The sequence below is a fragment of the Trichechus manatus genome, unplaced genomic scaffold (assembly GCF_000243295.1).
Source record: "Trichechus manatus latirostris isolate Lorelei unplaced genomic scaffold, TriManLat1.0 scaffold00024, whole genome shotgun sequence".
NCBI lineage: Eukaryota > Metazoa > Chordata > Mammalia > Sirenia > Trichechidae > Trichechus > Trichechus manatus.
Window position 1 is genome coordinate 13,507,616 of NW_004443960.1, and position 22,317 is coordinate 13,529,932.

The 22,317-nt window shown below is 38.1% G+C and overlaps 1 protein-coding gene across 1 annotated transcript in view; it reads left to right on the forward strand.

Moving 5' to 3' along the window:
• The window catches only part of MRTFB (myocardin related transcription factor B), a 128,442-nt gene that overhangs the window by 61,978 nt on the left and 44,147 nt on the right, over positions 1-22,317 (forward strand). Inside the window, exons 2-6 of the mRNA XM_012554651.2 lie at positions 9,918-9,983; positions 12,510-12,565; positions 13,697-13,772; positions 17,639-17,800; positions 19,131-19,309. Coding sequence (XP_012410105.1) covers positions 9,918-9,983; positions 12,510-12,565; positions 13,697-13,772; positions 17,639-17,800; positions 19,131-19,309 — 539 coding nt within the window. The remainder of the gene's footprint in view (positions 1-9,917; positions 9,984-12,509; positions 12,566-13,696; positions 13,773-17,638; positions 17,801-19,130; positions 19,310-22,317) is intronic.

The following is a 22,317-nucleotide window of genomic DNA, read 5'->3' on the forward strand; positions in this document are numbered from 1 at the left end:
GATGTCCTTCTCCTGGGACTGGTCGTTCCTGATAACATGTCCGAAGAACATGAGACGAAGTCTCACCATCCTTGCTTCTAAGGAGCATTCTGGCTGTACTTCTTCAAGACAGATTTGTTCATTTTTCTGGCAGTCCATGGTATATTCAGTATTCTTCGCCAACACCATAATTCAAAGGCATCAATTCTTCTTTGGTCTTCCTTATTCATTGTCCAGCTTTCACATGCATATGAGGTGATTGGAAACACCCTGGCTTGGGTCAGGCACACCTTAGTCCTCAAAGTGACATCTTTGCATTTTAACAGTTTAAAGAGGTTTTTTGCAGCAGATTTGCCAAATGCAGTACATTGTCTCACCTGACCATAAATGAATGTGTCTGCGTTCTTGATTTTGTTCCATTGGTCTATGTGTCTGTCGTTGTACAGGTACCAGGCTGTTTTGATTGCCATGACTGTATAGTAGTTTCTGAGATCAGGTAGTGTGAGGCCTCCTACTTTGTTCCTTTTCTTCAGTAGTGCTTTGCTTATCCTGGGCCTCTTCATTTCCATATAAAGTTGGTGATCAGTTTTTCCATCTCGTTAAAGAATGCTGTTGGTATTTGGATCATGATTGCATTATATCTGTAGATCATTTTGGATAGCATTGACATTTTCACAATGTTGACTCTTCCTATTCATGAGCATGGTATGTTTTTCCATTTTTGTAAATCTCTTGATTTCTTGCAATAGTGTTTTATAGTTTTCTTTGTATAGTTCTTTTACCTCCCTGGTTAGATGTATTCCTAAGTATTTTGTCTTTTTAGGGACTACCATCTTTGCTTTTGCCTCTGGTTTATCCAGCCTTCACTTGACAGCTCAGGTTTTTTCACCCCTCATGATTCAGCAGTTTTTTTCTATTCATTGTCACATAATTAAATAATATACATTGAATCTTCTTTAACTTGCAGACAGCTCTTCATCTCCCCTCCTCTTCTGAACCCTACATACCCCATATCTGAAATCTTGCTATTTCTAAAGAATTTCCAAGACCATGGCTGCCTGCCATTCTGTTTCCAGGAAGGTGTCATTTCTGCCTTGTTTTTGTAATATGCAGTCCTCAGATGTCCCCTTGCAAATCAACGTAGGCCAAAAGCTGTGCTTTGTTTAGCTTGTTCAACTCATGCTAAACTGCTATGTTGTTAAAATACTGCATAATTTTTTTTCTTTAGGATAAAAAAGAACTTTAATTACATCACATTAAGGAAACGTTTAAAACATTCTACTTACAGAAACAAAAGAATATAAACATATCATCTTGGTTCCAAAAATAGCTGAAAATTTTGAAGTGAGATGTGTTACATGAAAGACATTTGTTGTTGTATTTTAAGTTTTTTTTGTGTTGCAAAATTAGATTATATTGCAATATCAATTTAAAATTCTATTCTAAAAGCACTTTAAGAAGCAGGGAAAAGAAACTCGAAGATACTTTTAATGTTTACACTATTTGTGGTGCTAAGAATGATATTTCCAGTTTATCATTACATAAGCTACCATTCATTGTTTGGAATGGTGGTTAAAATCAAACCTTTACCTTTATTGTATAAAAATAGAGCAGGTTCAGAACACTTCTGTTGATATTTTTTATCTGTTATAAAAAGAAATAAGCATTGTAAGTTTTTCAAAATTTGTTTTTCTCTTTGTTGAAATGTAATAGGAAATATGAATGTTAGCCCTAAGAGATAATATTGGAAAAATTGAATAATTAATTAAATTTTTTTTTCTCAAAATGAAAAGGACATGATCTGTACCCATGTTCTCGCACATCTACTATAATTTCAAAAGATTATGTTTTACACATGAAGAAATTAGTCTCATTGCTTTATGGCCATGCCTTATATAGACCACGTAGGGATATTCTTTCTCTAGGAATTTAAATTAATTAAATAACCAGACATAAGGAATAAACTTTATTCAAAAATTTCACCACAGCATTATTTATTAGTTGCCAAAATTGGAAAAACCTAAGTGCTAAGCAATGGGAGGATATTTAGTAAACTATGGTAGGTCCGTCCAGCAAAATATTTTATAGTATTAAAATAATAAGAATGTTTATCATTGTATGTACAGTATGATCATACTGTGTAGAAGCAGAGAATCAAAAATAAGTTTAGAAGAAAGATAGAAGAAATACACCAATATGTTAAGAGTAGTTGTGTCTCAAAGTTTTTTTTTTTAAATAAAAAAATTAGCCTTGAACTCAGGCTGGTTAAGAGAGGTGTGATGCATGTGTGTCCCCCAAAAATGTGTGTCGACTTGACTAGGCCATGATTCTCAGTATTGTGTGGTTGTCTACCTTTTAGTGATCTGATGTGATTATCCTGTGTTTTGTAAATCCTAACCTCTGTGATGTTAATGAGGCAGGATTAGAGGCAGTTAATGTTAATACAGCAGACTCAGTCTACAGGATTAGGTTGTATTTTGAGTCAATCTCTTTTGAGATATAAAAGAGAGAAGCGAGCAGAGAGACATGGGGGACCTCCTACCACCTAGAAAGATGTGTCGGGCGCAAGCACATCCTTTGGACCAGGGGTTCCTACACTGAGAAGCTCCTAGACCAGGGGAAGATTGATGACAAGGACCTTCTCCCAGAGCCAACAGAGAGAGAAAGCCTTCCTTTTCCTTTTCTCTTGCCCTATAGCTGGCACCCTGAATTTGGACTTCTAGCCTCCTAAACTGTGATGGAATAAGTTTGTCTTTGTTAAAGCCATCCACTTTTGGTATTTCTGTTATAGCAGCACCGGATAACTAAGACAATGTGGTAAGCAAATGGATATGGTAACCTCATCTCCCTCCAGTGAGGGAGGTCCTTTGCTCACCTCTTGTGAGTTTTGTTTGGAAATACACAACTGTTGTAGAATTCTTAACTTCTGATAAATGTTTTTGTACAAAGACAGCAGTACTTGTACAATGAGATGTATTTATTTATACCGGCCTGTTGTATTTCTTTGTGAGAATACCAAACAGGCTTAACCTCAACCATTTTAAACTTAAGGACTTCTTAGCACTGTGTTCAATGATTTTGGTTTCTGCATTTGCCAAAGAGAAAGCTGTTCTTTAAAAACGTTCACGCGTGAGCAATTGTAACATGAATTCTATTTCACTGTATCACTTATATGTTTTCTAAGAGAAACACTCACTGAGTGTTTTTGAACGATTTTTCCCTCCTGAGAATTATTTCGATTTACCTGTATTTTTTTTCTTGCATGCAGTTATTTGCAGGATGGCTGGGGCCATGGAAGAACTTGAAGTTTAGCCAGTTTGCTAATAGGATAGAGGCTGAAACCTCAGCCCAATAGCACAGTTCATCAACTCAGGTGCCAGGGGGAGAATGTCCTCTGGTTCAGTTTTCAGTCTTGAGGCCTTTTCCCAGGAGACCAACCACTTAGGCATCAGGACCACTGCCTCTGCCACCACTACCTCTACCACTGCCACCACAGGAGAACAGTGTTGGACCAGCGCCTAGTCATCAGAGTGTGGCTACGGAAATGCAAGCTTGTCAACACATCCAGGATGGATCAGATTTTCCAAAGATCAGCCATCCTACCAGTCCATTCATTTGTCTTGAGAACTACAGCTGTACAACAGGCCCAGTATCCTGTGTTCAGTGATCTGGGCCTTCCCTCCCTCCACACAGATGTGAGTGAGCACAAGGTTGCAAAGGGAGAGAGATGCTCTCCAGGCTTAATTCATAAAGGTCCCAGAGAGCCTTGGCAGGGGCTATTGATCCCACAACCACCAGTGCCTCTCTGATCATTAAGAGTCGGGACCTGATGTTGCATGACTACTAGCATGCCCACATCATTCAAGCCTTGTTCATCCTGGCTCAGACGTTCTGTCCTTTAAGGTGCAGATATCTACCGTCATTTATTATACATTAATTTGATGAGTGGGAAGTACTGAGAGGAAGTTTAATATTTTCTAAAAGTATGAGCCTATACCTATTTGATTGCTACTTTTTATAACCGATAGTTGTTCTCAGAAGAGCCTTTGTCAAGGTTGTGAGTGACTGGTTGTATCCAGTATGAACGAATACTATAATTGTGTTTTAACACTGACCACAAAGGGCAGGGTGCTTCATATTCAATATAATGTGTCCAGTACTGCCCACCTACTGATGCAGGTGAAAACTAAACCAACCTGTATAATCTTTTTGTTTTGTTAACATTTTATTGTGATCTGGCTGAAAGTTTACAGAGCAAATTTCCCATTCAACAGTTCATTCACATTTTGTTTTGTGACATTAGCTGTGTAATCCCCTCAATGGGACAATACTCTACTCTCTTCCTCCCTGAATCCCCTGATTCCACTCACCCATCTTTCCTGCCCCTTCCTGCCTTCTGAACTTTGTTTTGGCGCACTTGCTTGCCTTTTGATCTCATATGGTTGATTGTTCTGAGGAACATGTTACTCATGGGTGTTACTGTCCACTTTATAGGCCTGTCAATTGTTTGGCTGAAAGGTGATCTCCAGGAGTGGGTTCTGTTCCAGGTCTAAAGGGTGTCTGAGGGCCGTAGTCTCGGGTTCCACCAGTCTCTATCAGACATAAGAAGTCTGGTCTTTTTTATGAATTTGAATTTTGTTCTACATTTTTGTCCCGCTCTGTCCAGGACCTTCTGTTGTGATTCCAATCAGAACAGTCAGTGGTGGTAGCCAGGCACTATCTGGGCTGTGGTTCATGTGGTCCATTAGTTCTTTGGACTAATTGTTTCCTTGTGTCTTTAATTTTCATCACTCTTCTTTGCTCTGGATGGAGTGAGACCAATAGATCTATCTTAGATGGCCGCTGACAAGCTCTTAAGACCCTAGACATTACTCACCAAAATAGGATGTAGAACATTGTCTTTATGGACCATGTAATGCCAGTTGATCTAGATGTCCTCTGAAATTATGGTCCTAAGCCCTCAAAGCCAGTGCCTCAAGGTGTTTGGTTATAGCTAAGAAGTTTTCATAACTTCGTCCCCTGTATGCTCTACTATATTAAAAAAAAAAAAAAAAAACCAAACCTGTTTCCTTCAAGTCAATTCTGACTCATAGCGACCTTATAGGACAGAGTAGGGCTGCCCCATAGGGTATCCAAGGAGCAGCTGGTAGATTAAAACTGCCAGCCTCTTGGTTAGCAGCTGTAGCTCTTAACCACTGTGCCACCAGGGCTCTGGTCTATTATATACATGGATATATTTGCAGCACATACACTTAACTTGTGTAGAAACATTCTCTGCCAAATCTATGTATGCTCGTGGGTGTACTACCATATGCCATCCGACACCTGTTCAGCTTACATATCTAATATGTAAATTATTGTTTATTACTGTTATTGCAGGGTTCTGCGTGTAATAGTATTTACCATTGTTTCTTTTTACTTTTGCATTCCTCCCAGTGTCTTCCTTTGCCTTAGTCATGTTATTCTGGCATCTGCTTTATTGTATATTGCCTTTCCCTTCATCCAAGTTAATATGTGTTTACTGTCTAGTTAATGACTTCCCTCCCTCCCCCTCCCATTCCTGGTAACCGTTAAAGAATATTTCTTTCCATGTGTAAACCTTTTCTTGACTTTTTATAATAGTGGTCTCATGCAGTATTTGTCGTTTTGTGATTGATTTATTTCTCTCAGCATAATGTCCTCCAGGTTCTTCCATGTTAATGAGATGTTTCATGGATTCATCGTTGTTCTTTAATGTTGCATAGTATTCCGTTGTGTGTATGTACCACAGTTTGCTTATCCATTCGTCTGTTGATGGCACTTAGGCTGTTTCCATCTTTCTGCTCTTGTGAATAATGCTGCAATAAGTGTGGGTGTGCATGTATCTATTTGTGTCACGGCTCTTATTTCTTTAGGGTATATACCTAGTAGTGGGATTGCTGGATCATAAGGTATCTCTATTTCTTACTTTTTAAGGAAGTGCCATACCATTTTCCACAATGGTTGTACCATTTTACAATCCCATCAGCAGTGTATGAGAGTTCCAATCTCCCCACACCCTTGCTAACGTTTGTTATTTTCTGTTTTTTTTTTATCATTGTCATTTTTGCTAGGGTGAGATGATATCTCGTTGTTTTGATTTGCGTCTCTCTGTAGGGTCTGTGTGAGTCAGAATTGACTCGATGGCAGTTGGTTTGGTTTGGTCTTAATGGCTAATGATTGCGAGCATCTCTTAATGTATTTGTTGGCCATCTGCATGTCTTCTTTGGTGAAGTATCTGTTTATGCCCTTTGGCCACTTTTTAATTGGATTGTCTTTTTGTTGTTGAGATGTTGAAGTTTTCTATAAATTTTAGAGATTAGTCCTTTGTCAAATATGTTGCTGCCAAAATTTTTTTCCCAGTTTGTAGGTTCTTTCTTTACTGTTTTGGAGAAGTCTTTTGATGGGTATAAGTGTTTAATTTTTAGGAGGTTCCAGTCATCTGGTTTATCTTCTGTTTGTACATTTTTAGTTATGCTTGATGCTCTATTTATGCCATAAATTAGGGCCCCTAGCTTTGCCCCTACTTTTTCTTCCATGATCTTTATAGTGTTAGGTTTTACATTTAGATCTCTGATCCATCTTGAGTTAGTTTTTGTGTATGGTGTGAGGTATGGATCCTGTTTCATTTTTCTGCAAATGGATATCCAGTTGTGCCAGCACCATTTATTGAAGAGACTGCCTTTTCCCCATTTCATAGATTTTAGCCCTCTGTTGAAGATCAGCTGTCCATAGGTGGATGACTTTACTTCTGGGTTCTCAGTTCTGTTCCATTGATCTGTGTGTCTGCTGTACCAGTACCAGGCAGGCTGTTTTGACTACCATGGATATATAGTAGGTTCTGAGATTGGGAAGTTTGAGACCTCCTACTTTGTTGTTTTTCTTCAGTAGTGCTTTGCTTATCTGGGGTCTCTTTTCCGTATACATTGGTGATTAGTTTTTCCATCTCTTTAAAGAATGTTGATGAAATCTGGATCGGGATTGCATTATATCTATAGATTAGTTGTATTGACGTTTTCACAATGTTAAGGCTTCCTATCCGTGAGCATGGTATGTTCTTCCATTTATGTAGTTCTCTTTTGGTTTCTTGCAGTAGTGTTTTGTAGCTTTCTTTGTATAAGGCTTTTACTTCCCTGGTTAGGTTCAATCTGGATAATCTTAACGTGTTGACTCCTCTTTCACTCAAATTCTTCCTAATGACCTTCCATTCACACTGCGACTGCTTTTTCCCATGTTTGTATCCATACAGTACCATGCACACAGTCACTGCACTAATAGATGTGCCCTAAATAAATGAACGTAACTTGGAAAAGCTCATGGCCATGCTGCTTTGAATAATACTTGTAGCATGACATTCTTGCTTTTGGGAAAATTATATAGGCAGTGGTGAGACATTGATTGGGAAACTTATTCTCCTGCCTTCAAGCAGGATGACATAAGTAGGTTTTTGTTTTTGTTTTGCCATGTATAAATTGGATGAGTACTGTTTATGTTTGGTTTTTGTTTTATTTTTAAAATTGGTGATTGTTGACATACGTCCATTTTGTGTGTTACCCTGTGGTAGCAGATACCTTTAGCATGAAAGTGTGATTTCTAATCAAAGATGAGATAGGTGACTGGGCTTCTCTCATAATGTATGAGGGCAGCTGAAATGACCAATGTACAGTCAGGAGATGCTTCGAGGACTACTGAGCTATTGTCATCAGTATTGGCTTGCAAATCAAGTTGTTGCAAATGTGAACAACATTCACCGATGCCATTCAGGCATAAATGCGTGTTGTGTTTAATACATTTGTCTCACAGTTATGGTGCTCTTGTTGTTGTTGTTGATTTGTTTGTTTTAAACCAAAGAAGAAGGCTGTTGATGTTTCATTACCCTTTCTTTTTCGCTCCTTTTTCTGAAGACTCTCTTGGGAGAAAGGAAAGATACTACTGCTAGAAATTCTTCAACAGATATGGACCATCATATTCCAGAAGGATCCATCTTTGAACTAGAGAATTGTTCTAGCTCTTTTCTCCTCTCAGTATTCCTTTTCTTGGGATTCTGTTAGAGTATGCAAGCAGTTGGGTGCTATCAGATCCACAGGTCATCTCCTTGGTTATTTTTTGTTCCTAGTAAAGTACAGTGGGAACATACTATCCCCAGTAAACTTCAAGTTATCAGGGAAGAGATCTTTGTGTCAGAGCACAATTGGTTCAAAGTATCACAAAACATTTTAATATGAGAAACCTGCATATATTTTTTTTAATTCGTTAATTTTTTCTTTTGCTTTGTGTAACAGAATCTTACATCATTTGCTTCCATTCTAAAGGGGTTGTCAGTGAAGCTTTGTGACCCTGTGGCCCCCAAAAGACCAAAACCAAACCCATTGCCGTGGAGTCCATTCTGACTCATAGCAACCCTGTAGGACAGAGTAGAACGGGCACATGGGGTTTCCAAGGCTATGATCTTTATGGAAGCAGACTGCCATGTCTTTCTCCCACAGAGCGGCTGATGGGTTCGAACCACTGACCTTTTGGTTAACAGTTGCGCATTTAACTACTGCGCCACCAGGGCTTCTCCCAAAGGAAGCACCCCACTCCCCCCACAAACAAACACCCATTATTAATAAGGGATGTCATTCATATCTAGCAGTATGAATAAGAGAATATGTTTAATAGCCATTTTGCGGTTTAGACTCTTTCTGAAGTCTTTCTAAGATTCTGCTCCGCTTTGCTCTGCACTCAGCACAAAGCCAAGCTAAAAACAAGGGTTACGAGAGCCACAGTCGCTGCATCTTCTGGTCTTGGGGTTTTATTCCAAGTAGGAGATGCCATGTGCATTGTATTCGAGCCTGGGTAAGAGACCAGTCAGAGCCAGCCTCTTCCAGCCATCACCCCCTGGCCAGAAAATTCTGTCTTCCCTCCCCACCTAGCACTGGCCTGAAGTTTAAGAAATATACATAAGTAATTTCTTTAGCATGTTGACAACCTTAAGCAGACTCTTAATAATATAACTTTGGTTTTCATCCATAGTTAGAAACAAAAATCAAAATGGAAACTTAAAATTGAATGTAAGGTAAAGCAAGAAAAATGTTTTTCAAAATTACTTCATATTGTCTTCTTTTTTGAAATAGACTCATTTTTCAATTAAAAATATAGGTGCTATAAAAGGAAAGACAAAATACTTGCTTTGAGAAATCTATGAAAAAGTTTATTTTTTATGGTATTCAGCAAACTAGATTTTCACATTTTGTGATGTATACCCTGTTCTCTACCAGTTCTGAAAATTTACTCTTTTTTATTAAAATAAGGCGTCAATTGGTTTGTGGCTTTCTTAGAACTTGTAGAATGAGATACAGTGTTATGTCTGTGCAAAGGTTATTAAACTTTAAATTCTTAACTTAGAAGTGCTCCTTTGGGTCATTAGTAATACTTCATAGATCTAATTTTTATTATTCAGTTAACCTTCATTAAAGCTATTTAAAATTTGTTAAAAGTGGAGTAAGTCCCTCCAAATAAGTCAGTCTTTTCTTAAAATAAGTTTTTGTTATTAACTTGTTTTTAAAAAAGCAAACTAAAGAATGTCAGGGAATCTGACATTTCTATTTCTTCTTTATTAAAAAGTCTTATTGTATAAGCTAACAACTTTTACTTATTTGCTGAGTACTATCTGAATGTATTTAAACAAGAAATACTTAGTTTTATTTATCAAATTAAGATTCTTAGCTAACTATACAAAAATACACTGAGTAAACTTCAGAGTTCACCAAACAGACAGAAACCACAAAGTAATTTTCTTTTTACAATTTGGGTATTGCCAGATAATAGCCTTCCTGTGCAATTATGAAATAGAAGATGTTTAATAGAGCTGAATTGTGTCTTCTCTGCAGTGTCTCAAGCTGCCCATTCACTCTAACGGTGGTGGTTTCCTTTGACAGTGCTCCAGCTGAGGCTGCAACAAAGGAGGACGAGAGAACAGCTCGTGGACCAGGGCATCATGCCACGTAAGTTCTGCAGCGCCACTGGCATCTTTAACGTGACGTAACAAGATGGACATCTTCAAGAAGAGCCTTTTATCACACTCCACTGTCAAAACCCGTTGTCATCGAGTTGATTCCAACTCATAGTGACCCTACAGGACAGAGTAAGACTGCTCCATAAGGTTTCCAAGGAGCGGCTGGTGGATTCCAACTGCCGACCTTTTGGTTAGCAGCCGAGCGCTTAACCACTGCACCACCAGGACTCCTCTCCACTCTGAGTTGTATCCATTTAATCAATATACAGTGTTGTATCCATTTAATCAATATACAGTGTTATATCCATTTAATCAATATACAGTTGCCAAATGAATTTATAAGAAAAAAATCAGGCATCAGCATTGCCAACCTAAGAGAATCACTTAGAATTTATTTTTTTAAATGCCACTTAAAAGATGGACTTGAATTTTATATTATACAAAGTACACCTTTAAAGCTGTATAATTAGGCGAACATCGGTTTTACTTCAAACGTCAATATTTGCTTTAGTTTTAAAATAATTGAAGTAATCACTCTACATAATGGATCTGAGATTAGCTAGACTTGCAAAAGTAACATAATAAAATTGATTTACAACCTTGTTCTATTTTAACTTCCTGAGTTAAAATTAGTTATCATTGGTGCTGTAGTACAGTCTATATAATTAAGTGTATCTCAGTTACAGAACTTATAAACATTCTATTTATAATTAATAAAACCTTCCTTGGCCAAGTACAGATATTTTCCAGTAGCCCTAGGATTCATTCCTATGAGAGATTTTTGAGAGTTGATTACTTCAGAATATTTGTTCAAGTTGCCTCTTTACCTTTTGGTGGCTTGGAGGTGGGGAAGAGTGGTGGTTTTGTGTAGGCTGTTAGGATTATTTATCTGGGTTTTGTCTAGAGATTGACTTCCCTAAGAAATAACTTACTCAGCTTTAAATAATAGAAAATAATTACAAAATGAATTTATGCTTCCCATACTACCTTCTGAATCATTCTGTTACCTTTTCTTGGTTTATGATAAGGAATGATTTTTCTCTGCAGTACATCTTTTTCCCAATGATTTTCTTTTTCCTCGGCTATTGTTAATTGAGTAACTAAATATTTTAAACCTAGCATTGTGATAGAGTCAAAAGCTGCTTTGATAATCTGCCAGGTTTCTCCACCACCACATTCCTAGCTGTGAACCAATCAAACAGGATCAAATTGTGATGGTTAAGACATCACTGCCAAGCCAGCTCTAGTCTGCTTTTGGGAACTGGTCCCCAGCCAAAGCTGATTGGGCTGGGCTCCTGGGAGTCTTTGCAGTGCCTCAAGCACCAAAGCTGAGAATAATGCTGATCAAGAGCTGATTGGGCAAGTCTTGTAGGTGACAGCCCAAGTAAGCCTAGTCCTGTATCCCATCCAGGTCATCTGATTCCCCATGTTTATAAGTGCAGTGTCTTATCCGGCAATGTGGACGCACACACACACACACATACACACACACACCCCATTTTGTAAAGATAATTGGTAGAAATATGGTAGTAGGTGATGTTTTGGTAAACATTTCATTCTGGGATTCAAAAATATTTAATGGACTAGCAGTTAACATATTAAAGACTCTCTGTCTTTAGAGTGAGTTGCATAGTGGTATATAGTAGAAGGAGCATGAACCTTTCAAATTCAGAATTTCTAGATTTAAATCCCACTTAGACCACCACCTAGTTATATGACCTCAAGAATTTATTTAACTTCTTTGAGCCCTTCAGCTGTACTGGTGCAAGTGGTTAAGCGCTTGGCTGCTAACTGAAAGCTTGACGGTTCAAGTCCATCCAGAGGCACTTTGGAAGAAAAGCCTAGCAGTCTACTTCCGAAAGATCACAGCCATTGAAAACCCTGTGGAGCACAATTCATCTCTGAAACACACGCGGTCGCCATGAGTCGGAATCAACTCAGTGACAACGGGTTCGGTTTTTTTTCTTTTTGGAGAGTGGCTAATAGCTACTTTGCAAGATTGTTGTAAAGATTAACAGCAATGTAACTGTCATTGACTACTGAGCATAGGGCTAAGCACATCGTGAGTTCTCAGTAAATGGTAACTCAGCTGTTGGACATCCAGTGCTGTATGTCCTCATGTTTAAGGTCAGATCACTCCTTAGACATGTGAGCCTTTTCAGGTAGCTTATATGGCCGTTAAGAGCAAGGAATCACCAAACAGTACCCTTGGTAATAAAAATTTGCCCCAACTATTGGTTGGAACTAGTCTGACCTTATATTGGCAATGTCATTATGTACACAATTCTGTTTTAAATTTTTACTTATTTTATTTGTGAAAGACATCATTTTAATTCTGTAACATTTAAGATTCCAGATTTTGTAGATTCCCTTAAGGAACTAGTAAATAAATGGAGCTGTAGGTGTGGACTAACAAGATTAAGAGGAAATGTCAGCATGATCTACTGTAACATTTGACTGAAGTATTAACTCCTCTATTTATACTGTGGAAACGATTTTTTTTTTCCTCTTACAGCTTTAAAGAGCCCAGCGGCATTCCATGAACAGATAAAAAGCTTGGAACGAGCCAGAGTAAGAAATTTCAGTTTAAGATACTCTACTTCTCTGCTTCCCTCTTTTATTCTAAAGTCCCTGTGTACAAGTAGCAGCTTTACTCCTAAATATGTTGATAGAGCAAATATAGTGCATTTTTGGGATATATGACGTATAGGGTAATATATTCTGGGGTAGTTTTATCTTGGAGGTTTGTAGGAAATATATGACATTCAAATTTTGTTCTTCAAAACCAGTAACAGTTTTGTCCGTAAAGGACAAATCACGTGTCTTCATCTTCTTGCTCTTCAGGGCATGAACAGTTTCTGGAAAAGCATTAAGGGGTCATTCTGCCATTTGTTACTCAGTAGAGGGACAGTCCAAGTGATGTCCTGACACCAGGTCCTTAGGTGGCTTCCCTGCTGGGCTTAGGTTACCTGTGCATTGGACCAAGGGTAGGAGAGTTGGGTAAATGAAAAGAATATTGCTTCTATTCGACTCTGCTTTTTCTTTGAGATGGCTCCACCATAGTTGTACTTCGAAATGTGTTTATTATTTTCCTTTAAAAGTGCCATTATGCATATTCATTCTTTTTATTTTATTTATTTGTTTTGGGGAAAACTTCCATTATGCAATGTGGAAATAAGCATGTCCTAGAAATTCCTTATTAATGACATCCAGGATTTTCCCCAGATGCCATTAATGATCTCTTAGTGTCTTATAAAATGTAAACTCCACGTTAAAACTGTGTTTAGAATCAAGTATAGCTCTGATTAAGAAAATATAAGCAAGAATGTGAGCTCATCAAAGAAAATACATTAGGATTTTTAGGAAATTTTTTATCATCTAAATAAGTTTTGACTGAAGTGTATATTTTAAAGATTTTAGCTATTTCAATCATCCAGATCCTATGGCTGTTCAAAAATCATCTTCAAAATTATCCTGTGACTTTGCCCTTACTTTACACCAACATACAGTTCACTTACCTGTTAGATTTTGAATTCTGCAGTTTAAATCCTGTATCAGATAATAGTTTCTCTAAGCACTAATATATTCTCTTCTCAAAATCATGACAAAAAGGGTATAAAATTTATTTAAATACAGAACCTTGAGAAAATTTTTCAAACTACAATAATCAAAGAATTTATAACAAGACTTCTTTTTTTTAAGACTGAAAACTTTCTGAAACACAAGATTCGGAGCCGCCCAGATCGTTCTGAACTTGTCAGGATGCACATTTTAGAAGGTAAAGGTTTCATTTCTGCTCATTTTGCTGCATTTTCTCAAGAAAAGAAGTGAGAATTCTGCCACTTCTGTTTATTCCCATTTTAATAACTTTTTACCCCACAGGCTGACATCCTCCAAATTGGATAGCAGCATGAAGACCCAAAGCTAAAATGTTATGTTAGATACATGGGGAAGGTTTGATTCTCCAAATAACACATTGATGGACTGATTCTTCCCCACCAGCTGGTATCGTAGCTCTCTTTGCCATTGCTGTTCTGGAAAAACATTCTTGGTCCAGAGGATTTCTTCATCAATGAGAGACATGTGTTCCTCTCATTAAGGGTATAGTTGCTACAAGTCTAACCCCAGATTTTCAGCTTCTTATACCTTGTTATGTCTACCTAGGGCATTGACCACACCCAACATTTTCTCTTTGTTCCCAAGGCCCATGACAATCAGCTTGATCTGACCATTGTTATACATACCCCCTTCTCCACCACCAAGGTACCCTGGTGGCACAATGGTTAAGTACTCAGCTGCTAACCAAAAGGTCAGCGGTTCGAACCCACCCAGCCGCTCTGCTCCCCTAAAGATTTCAGCCTAGGAAACCCTATGGGACAGTTGTACTATGTCATGTAGGATTGCTATGAGTCAAAATCGACTCGATGGCACTCCACAACAATTACACCCACCAGCATTGTCCTAATGATCTAGTCTCATCACTTATGAGGCTGGTAGAGACAGTTCCATTCCATCTTTGGCAAAACACATGCTTCAGGCCAGGGTATTTTTCCCTCTAAAGAAATAGCATTCTTGAAAGCTGGTATTGCCACCATAAGCTCCCAGGTTACAGTGAGAAGATAGAGAAAGAATCTCAAAACTTCTCAAATACATAGACAGTAATCAGGTAGAAAGAAGATTAGATTTGTTCTCTTTGGGCCTAAGATAGAAGTAGGAGTAGAATTAATATTAGAATTAGGTTAATGTTACAAATACAAAGTATTAGGTTGTACCTCAACAAAAGGAATAACATCCTAAAGGTCAGACATGTCCAAAAATGGAATCTTCAGGAGGTGATGTGATTGCCATTAGTGGAGGCGTACATTTGTTGACCAGCGTGCTAAGTACCAGAGACCTGAGAAGTGAGCAGGACATATGGGTGCCAGCCTTCATGGAGCTTACGTTCTAGTGGCAGAGGCAGATAATAAACAAGCAGGACAGATGAATCACAGATTGTGAAAAGGGCTCCGTAGGAAATAAACAAGTTGCTGTGATAAAGAATAAGCACAGGTTGGCACCACAGTCAAGATATAAAGAAGTTTCAAGTATTAAATTGGGCTCCACAACCCTTAGGGGCTCTTCTGATCCAAAGAATCTGTGATTGTTTGACTGTCTTCATCATTCCAGGGGTAGGGAGAGAGAGGCATATGCCTTTCCCCACTGTGGGTTGTGTTCCCAGAAATCCGAAGGACTAAAAAAGCTTTTCCGGAACTCTGCTGGTAGGGTGGAAGCAGCCACCAGCTGTCAGGGATAAGTGACTCTTCAGAGAAGCTAGTTTACTGGTAAGTATTAATAACTGGGTAAATGGCTCCTTCTGTGCCTGAGAATGTCTTGACTTCTGAGGGGCATTTTTGTAGGAAAAATGCTGTCTATTTCCACTTGCCTTCTAACTGTAGCAGTCTTTATTAATATAATTAAAGCAAAGGTAGATACATTTAACTATCAAGAGGAATCATACTTGCCTCTTTTACAAAAAGTCTACCCAGCATTTAAAGACCTGTCAGTATGTATGAATGAACCACAAGTGATGTTTTTAGGACATCTATTCTCAAATTGGGTTTTTCAAGTAAGAAAGAATGTGCCATCTACAATTTTAAGAATACCTTGAAACCACCTCTAGCTATGTTTTAACACTAACCCAATTTTGATTGGAGTGGATGTTTGGCAAGCAAAATCTGAATTAGTTTCTGAAGTTCAGTGGCTAAAATCCAGCCGCAGCCTCTTGGAGATGGGAGGATAATAAGACTAGGAGCAAAAACGTACCAAAATGCCAGGCTCTGATTATTTACTTGTGGAGTATTTTCTTTTCCAAACATATTCCTGCTATCACTTGGATGGAGTTAATGGGAGAGGGAAAAAAGGCAGAAGGCTGTCTACCTGGATCTTAAAAAAAGCATTTAAAAATCAACCTAAGCGTGATTTGGATAATCTGATTCTCCTCACCTGTCATCTCCCTGTATGATTAGAACAAGATACTAGCAAGACTAGGGCCATAGTTTTTTCTACAGGAAGATTATGACAATAGGGGCACGCATTTTATTTTAATTTATAGCACAGAAGTGTGCATTTATTTCAAATATTCCAATATAGGGCTAGGGCCTTCTCTTTATGGATGACTTCAATGGATGAAGTTCACGTCATCATTCTTGCATAAACCACAATCGTGCCTCATCTGCAGTTTCCACTTACCATAAAGCAAAAACGTAAAGACGCTTGAAAAGCAATCTGAGTTCTAAGATCTTAGATTTTGCCATCATTTTCCCAGATCTCTTACAGTTGTCTTGCTCTAATTTGACAGCTATTTTTTTAATGACTCACCTTTGTTCTTTCCAAAGCATTCAGCCTAAGTTTCCAAGAAATAATTTTACTTTTGTAATTTGTCATTTTCCTGTAACATTTAGTTAAATCACGCAAAGACGATAGCAGTTACAACAGATATGACCTATTTTGTGGACACTCAGGGTTGACTTTTGGTAAGCATACCCTCAGCTGGTGGAAGGAGAAGTGCACAGGTGTGCTGGAGAGTGGTTGATGGCCCTGAGCACTCAGTGAGCCTGGCTTCAGGCAGGACACTTTCCCTCAAAAATGGAGAGAATCAGTTAATGCCGAGATTACTTAAGGGCAAGTTCCTCAAAAGACCTTCTACTGTATAATTTAAGAGGCAAGCAGTTTTCAAATCGGAATTTTGGCTTGACACCTTATCGTTATTTTTTAAAATAAATTATAATCATTACTTAGAGCAATGGAAACAAATGTTAGTGTAAGTTACCAGAAACACAAGTAATTGACAGAATGAAACAAGTGGATGAATTTTGGTATTTATAGTAGTTTCACGTCTGTTGTACCAGTTTTATGCATTTGTAAGCAGATGATTTAATGCTACTATATAACCATTGCTATATAATCGAATGTTCCTAACAGACACAAGTTGATTTATTCAGAAATACATCCAGATACTTAATTATGATGATCAATTCTGAAATGCACAGGGCTCAATCCAAAAATGTGAGTTATAGCTCTTCCCGTTGACCCTGCAGAGAAGCTTATAGCCTAAGATACAATATCTGCACTCCTAGGAATTGACTTTTCAGGGAAACCAAGTCTAAAGCTGTAAACTTCTTGAGCCAGTGACCACATCTGTCTTGTTCATCAGTAGTATCCCCAAAACCTAAACCCGTTGCAGTCAAGTCAGTTAAGACCCTATAGAACAGAGGAGAACTGCCCCGTAGAGTTTCCAAGGAGTGGCTGGTGGATTCAAACTGCCGACCTTTTGGTTAACAGCCAAGCTCTTAAACACTGCGCCATCAGGGCTCCATCCCCGATACTAGTAAATGTGAATTTGACTTCCACCGTAAATGAACAAGAACAGTACCCCATTTTGGGCTAAGTTCTTGATAATTGAGTCTGTGGATATCCATATTGTACAGACAGTATAAAGCTATCCAGGGACTAAAAATATAAAATGTGTCCTGGAACATTCTTAAATAGTCATTTTCTCCTCCATAAATATGTTGAGAACACATAAATATGTTAAATTAGTCAGCCTGAAATAACATTTAGAAATAGTTATTCAAGTAATGGTTAAAATTCTGTTTCCTTTTTTAGAAACATTTGCAGAGCCATCCCTACAGGCTACTCAGATGAAGCTGAAAAGAGCTCGACTAGCCGATGATCTGAATGAAAAGATTGCTCAAAGACCTGGTCCTATGGAGCTGGTAGAGAAAAACATCCTTCCTGTAGACTCCAGTGTTAAGGAAGCAATTATAGGCAAGACTCTAAAAATTTACTGTTTTCTGTGACAAAGAGTATTTGAAACTTGGGAGATTAGACAAAGCAAATTAATGAAATGCAGAGCTAACATCAATCATGAATATTCTTTTCTGGGTTAATTAGAAATTGATTAACAGCAATTCTCACTGTGGTTATTGTTATTGTTGATATGATGTTACATGTTGTAAGATTAGCATCAGTTACCTTAATTGATACAAAGATTCCCCTGGTTACATTTGAGGTTTAAGTCTTACGTTCTATTTCATTATCATGTTTTCTAAGGCATTGTATTTATACTGCTTAATTTTTGTTTAATATTTTTACAGACTTTTCATTACTTTATTTTTCTACCTTTAGGAAGATAAAGAAAAATAGCTTGTTCAGTGTTAGTTCAGGAAGGTGAATAGCAGATGAATATAGAAGTACTCATTAAGAATGCTAATACTGTTCATTTTATCATAGTCTTATCGTACTTAATTACCAATGTCTGTTTCTTCTTCCTGATCATTTTTGTTTTCCTGGCATAAACTTTAGCAGAAAAAAAGTAATGTCAAGAATATTGCTATTTATTCAGCAAGCTAATTTGGAAAACTTAATATCCTATTTTGAAAACTAATAATAGTTTCTGTTACTCATGGGAACTTCATATTTTGTGCTAACATGAATTTATATCTTAGACAATTTGTATTCAGCATTCTAAGTAGGACAGTCGACCGTGATTTCATTCAGTCCCAAACAGATGGGCCCCAAAAGCTAAGATGTGATTATGGCTAGGCTGGTCCTCAAAGTGGAAACTTATCCACAGATACCCCATCATGGTCCCATTTCCTGATTGCTTCATATGGTTTTTAACAGATGAGTCCTGATTCAGGACCCAGACAAGGCCCACATATTCCTTTGGTTGATATGTCCCTTAAGTCTTAATCTATTGGGTGTGCCTCTCCCCACACCCCCCTTTTTCTTTCTTACTGTTTAGTTGTTGTTGAAGCAGGCTTGTGTCCTCTAGCATTTCCCATGTTTCAGATTTTATGATGGCCTTTGCATCCCCATTTGTCATTAAAAACATCGCTCCATCTCTTGTACTTTAATAACTGGCAGTTGGATTCAGAGTCTTAAGCAGATTCAGGGTTAATTTTTTTTTGTTTTTAAAGAGTGCATCCTAGTGGTAGTGTGTTTTTCCATTGGCAGATACGTAATGTTCAGTAACATGTTTGGGGTTTCTTTAAACCAACTTCTTAAGTTCTTACAGCAAACAGTGGTTCTCCATTTCCATTTTAAGTTTGGTATTCCAAGGCCCAGACAAGTTAAGAGTCATTTCTTCCTGCAGGTGTTGGAAAGGAGGACGATCCCCAAACTCAGGGCGACTTCTCATTTGACGAAGACAGCAGCGATGCTTTGTCTCCGGACCAGCCAGCGAGCCAGGAGTCGCAGGGGTCAGCCGCATCCCCAAGTGAGCCAAAAGTTAGTGAATCGCCGTCTCCTGTGACTGCAAACACTCCAGCCCAGGTATTTGCTTTCTTACTTTTACCCTAAACAGAGAAAGAGCTTTAATTTTTACATCAGGGCAATTCATTTTCACTAGAAAAAAATTCTGAAAGCGCTGAAAAATAGAAGGCTTTTTCACCTGTAATCTAACCAGTATTAACATGTTTTTGATATATCTTACATATTACTTCTGTGCTACATACACATTTTTATTTTACATATGGTTTGTAACTTGCTTTTTAAACTTTTTCATTATCTTCTTATTTTTATTGAGTATAATTCACATACCATAAAATTCACCCTTTTAAAGTGTACAGTTCAGTGGTTTCTAGTAAACCATCACCACCATCTAATTCTAGAACATTTTCGTTGCCCAAAAAGAAACCTGATACCCTTAGCAGTCACTTATTTTCCCCCGGCTGTCCCAGCCATTTGTTGTTAGGTACCATCAAGTCGGTTCCGACTCATAGAGACCCTATATACAGTAGAACAAAGCACTGCCTAGTCCTGCGACATCCTCACGGTTGTTACTATGTTTGAGCCCATGGTTGTAGCCAGTGTGTCAGTCCATCTCATTGAGGGTCTTCCTTTTTTTCATTGACCCTCTACTCTACCAACCGAAGCCAGCCATTAATCTAATTTCTGTCTCTATCGACGGGCTTCTTCCGGGCATTTTATATACATAGAATCATATACTGTATGGCCTTTTGTGACTGGTTTCTTTCACTTAGCATAGTGTTTTCAAGGTTCATCCGTGTTGTAGCATCTGTCAGAACTTCATTCCTTTTTATGGCTGAATACTATTCTGTTGTACGGGTACCACATTTTGTTTATCCATTTATCAGTTGATGGACATTTGGGCTGCTTCCTGTTTTTAGTTATTATGAATAATGCCTCTGTGAACATGCATGTACAAGTTTTTGTGTGGACATACGTTTCAGTCCTCTTGGGTAGGTAACTAGAAGTGGAATTGCTGGGTAGCTTGCTTTTGTAACTTAATAATAATCATCAGTAACTTTTCTTGTCCTAAATATATATCCAAATTACTTCAAATAGCTATATAGTATTCAGTTGGAATGATATACCATATCTCTTTTAACCAGTTCCCTATTGTTGGTCACCTAGATTAGTTTTTTGTTTCTCACTGTTATATTTACATTTTTATACTAGCCCCTACTTTATTCTCACAGATTTACTACACTCTGGTTTTTTATACATGTATTGTTAGGCACTTGTCTGATTATTCCTTTGGATAAATTACCAGATATTGAAATGGACCTGTTAGGCAAAAGGTAGGCACTTTGTTAACTGCCTTCCAGAAAGGTAATACAGATTTCCACAGTCAGTGTGTCTTTACCACAAGTAGGTAATACCATTGCTTTCAACTTTGCACAGTGTTGAGAGATTTGAATATTTTAATTGGCTCTTTGTTGGTGAGATTGAGTTCAGTTGTTCAACAGATATTTATTGAGCACCTGTTATACATCAGATTGTATTAGGAACTGAGATCTAGTGCATGCAAGGGTATCTAATAAATATTTTTTTGATAATTGCATTGGAAATTTGCGTTTCTTGTCTTTTAGTGGGTGTTCATGTTCTTTGTCCATGTTTGTATTGGTTTTAGAGAACTTCTGTGCTGTACATAACTTCCACTAGTTAGCTGTTTTTCCTCTCTCCTTATGGCATTTTTACTTTAAGTCAAAACTTTTGAACTATTTAATGGGAGTGGTCCAGGTCGGCATAAAATGTTTCTCTTAAAGCACAGCAGCATATGACTTTTTAGTTAGAAAGGAATTTAGCAATTATCTGCTTTAACCCTTACACAAAAGGAGACCCTGGGCCCAGAGAGATACGGAAGTTCAGGGATGAAAAATATTGGCATATTTTCTTACAGCATTCCTTCTCATTCCTGAATATTTGTTAGGAATCGTGTGTTTCAGCCACCATCTGAAATATGTTAGTTTATTTAGTTGTTGTCTCCCTGCCCCCAACTAAAATGGCAGCCTGTGAGGAGTTTTAGAGGACCAGAGCGATTTTATTTTGTTTGTGTGTGTCTTCAGCATCTAACAATGGGCCAGGCACAGAAAAGGTGCTGGGTCAGTGTTCAATGAAGTGTCGCGAGCAAAGATGGATGTGGAATGTTTGTGTAAGCAGTGCCTATGTTTGCCTTCCAGTTGAAAGTAGTGTCTCTCCAGCTTAGACTCATCAAAGGTAGTATGGGTGGCTCCAGTTCACTTTCTCCTGTCAGAGTTTACCATCTGCCAGGGCAAGAGTGACTCCGGCCCCTCCGCTTTGCTGGACCCTGGCCTGGAGGAATACTGAGGGTCAGTGACCAGCCCACGATCTGAGCCAAGAGGACGAGAGCGCGAGGGAGACCAGCCCCTACTGTGTTCTCACACATTTGCTGCACCCTGGTTCTGAGCTTTAAAAATAGGGCTAAAAAGAATGTCAGCTATGCAAGTAAATACCATTAAAAAACAGCTCTCCTTATCCATTTGGGTTCTCTGCTTCTATCTGAATGAGTCAGGATACCGGACAGCTATTAGCATGGCCCGAGCTTTTCATTAGTAAAGCAGAATTTTTGTCGCCTCAGCCACCCACCTGTTAATGACTTCATGACAGTTCCACCTGCGTAAGAGGTTATCATTCTCCATTTCCCTGTGTTGCTTGTACTATTTTGTTTTTGTAATTTTTCTCCTCACACTTGGTCTCCAGCTAAGTTTGCAAGTGAGAATGTTAACCAGAGGCAGTCCCACCCAGTGAGTTGACATTCCAGAATTCCTTGAAGGAAGAATAAGTATGGTCTGTTTATTGCCCGTGCAGCACACACAAATCCTCGGGTCACTTCTGAACTTAGGCGTTTGTTTTTTTGTTTTTTTATTTTATTGTACTTCAGGCGAAGGCTTACAGAGCAAATAGTTTCTCATGAAACAGAGTACACATGTTGTTTTATGACATTGGTTAACAACCCCACAACATATTAACCCTCTAAATTCTCAACCTTTTTTTTTTTTGGTGAAAATACACAT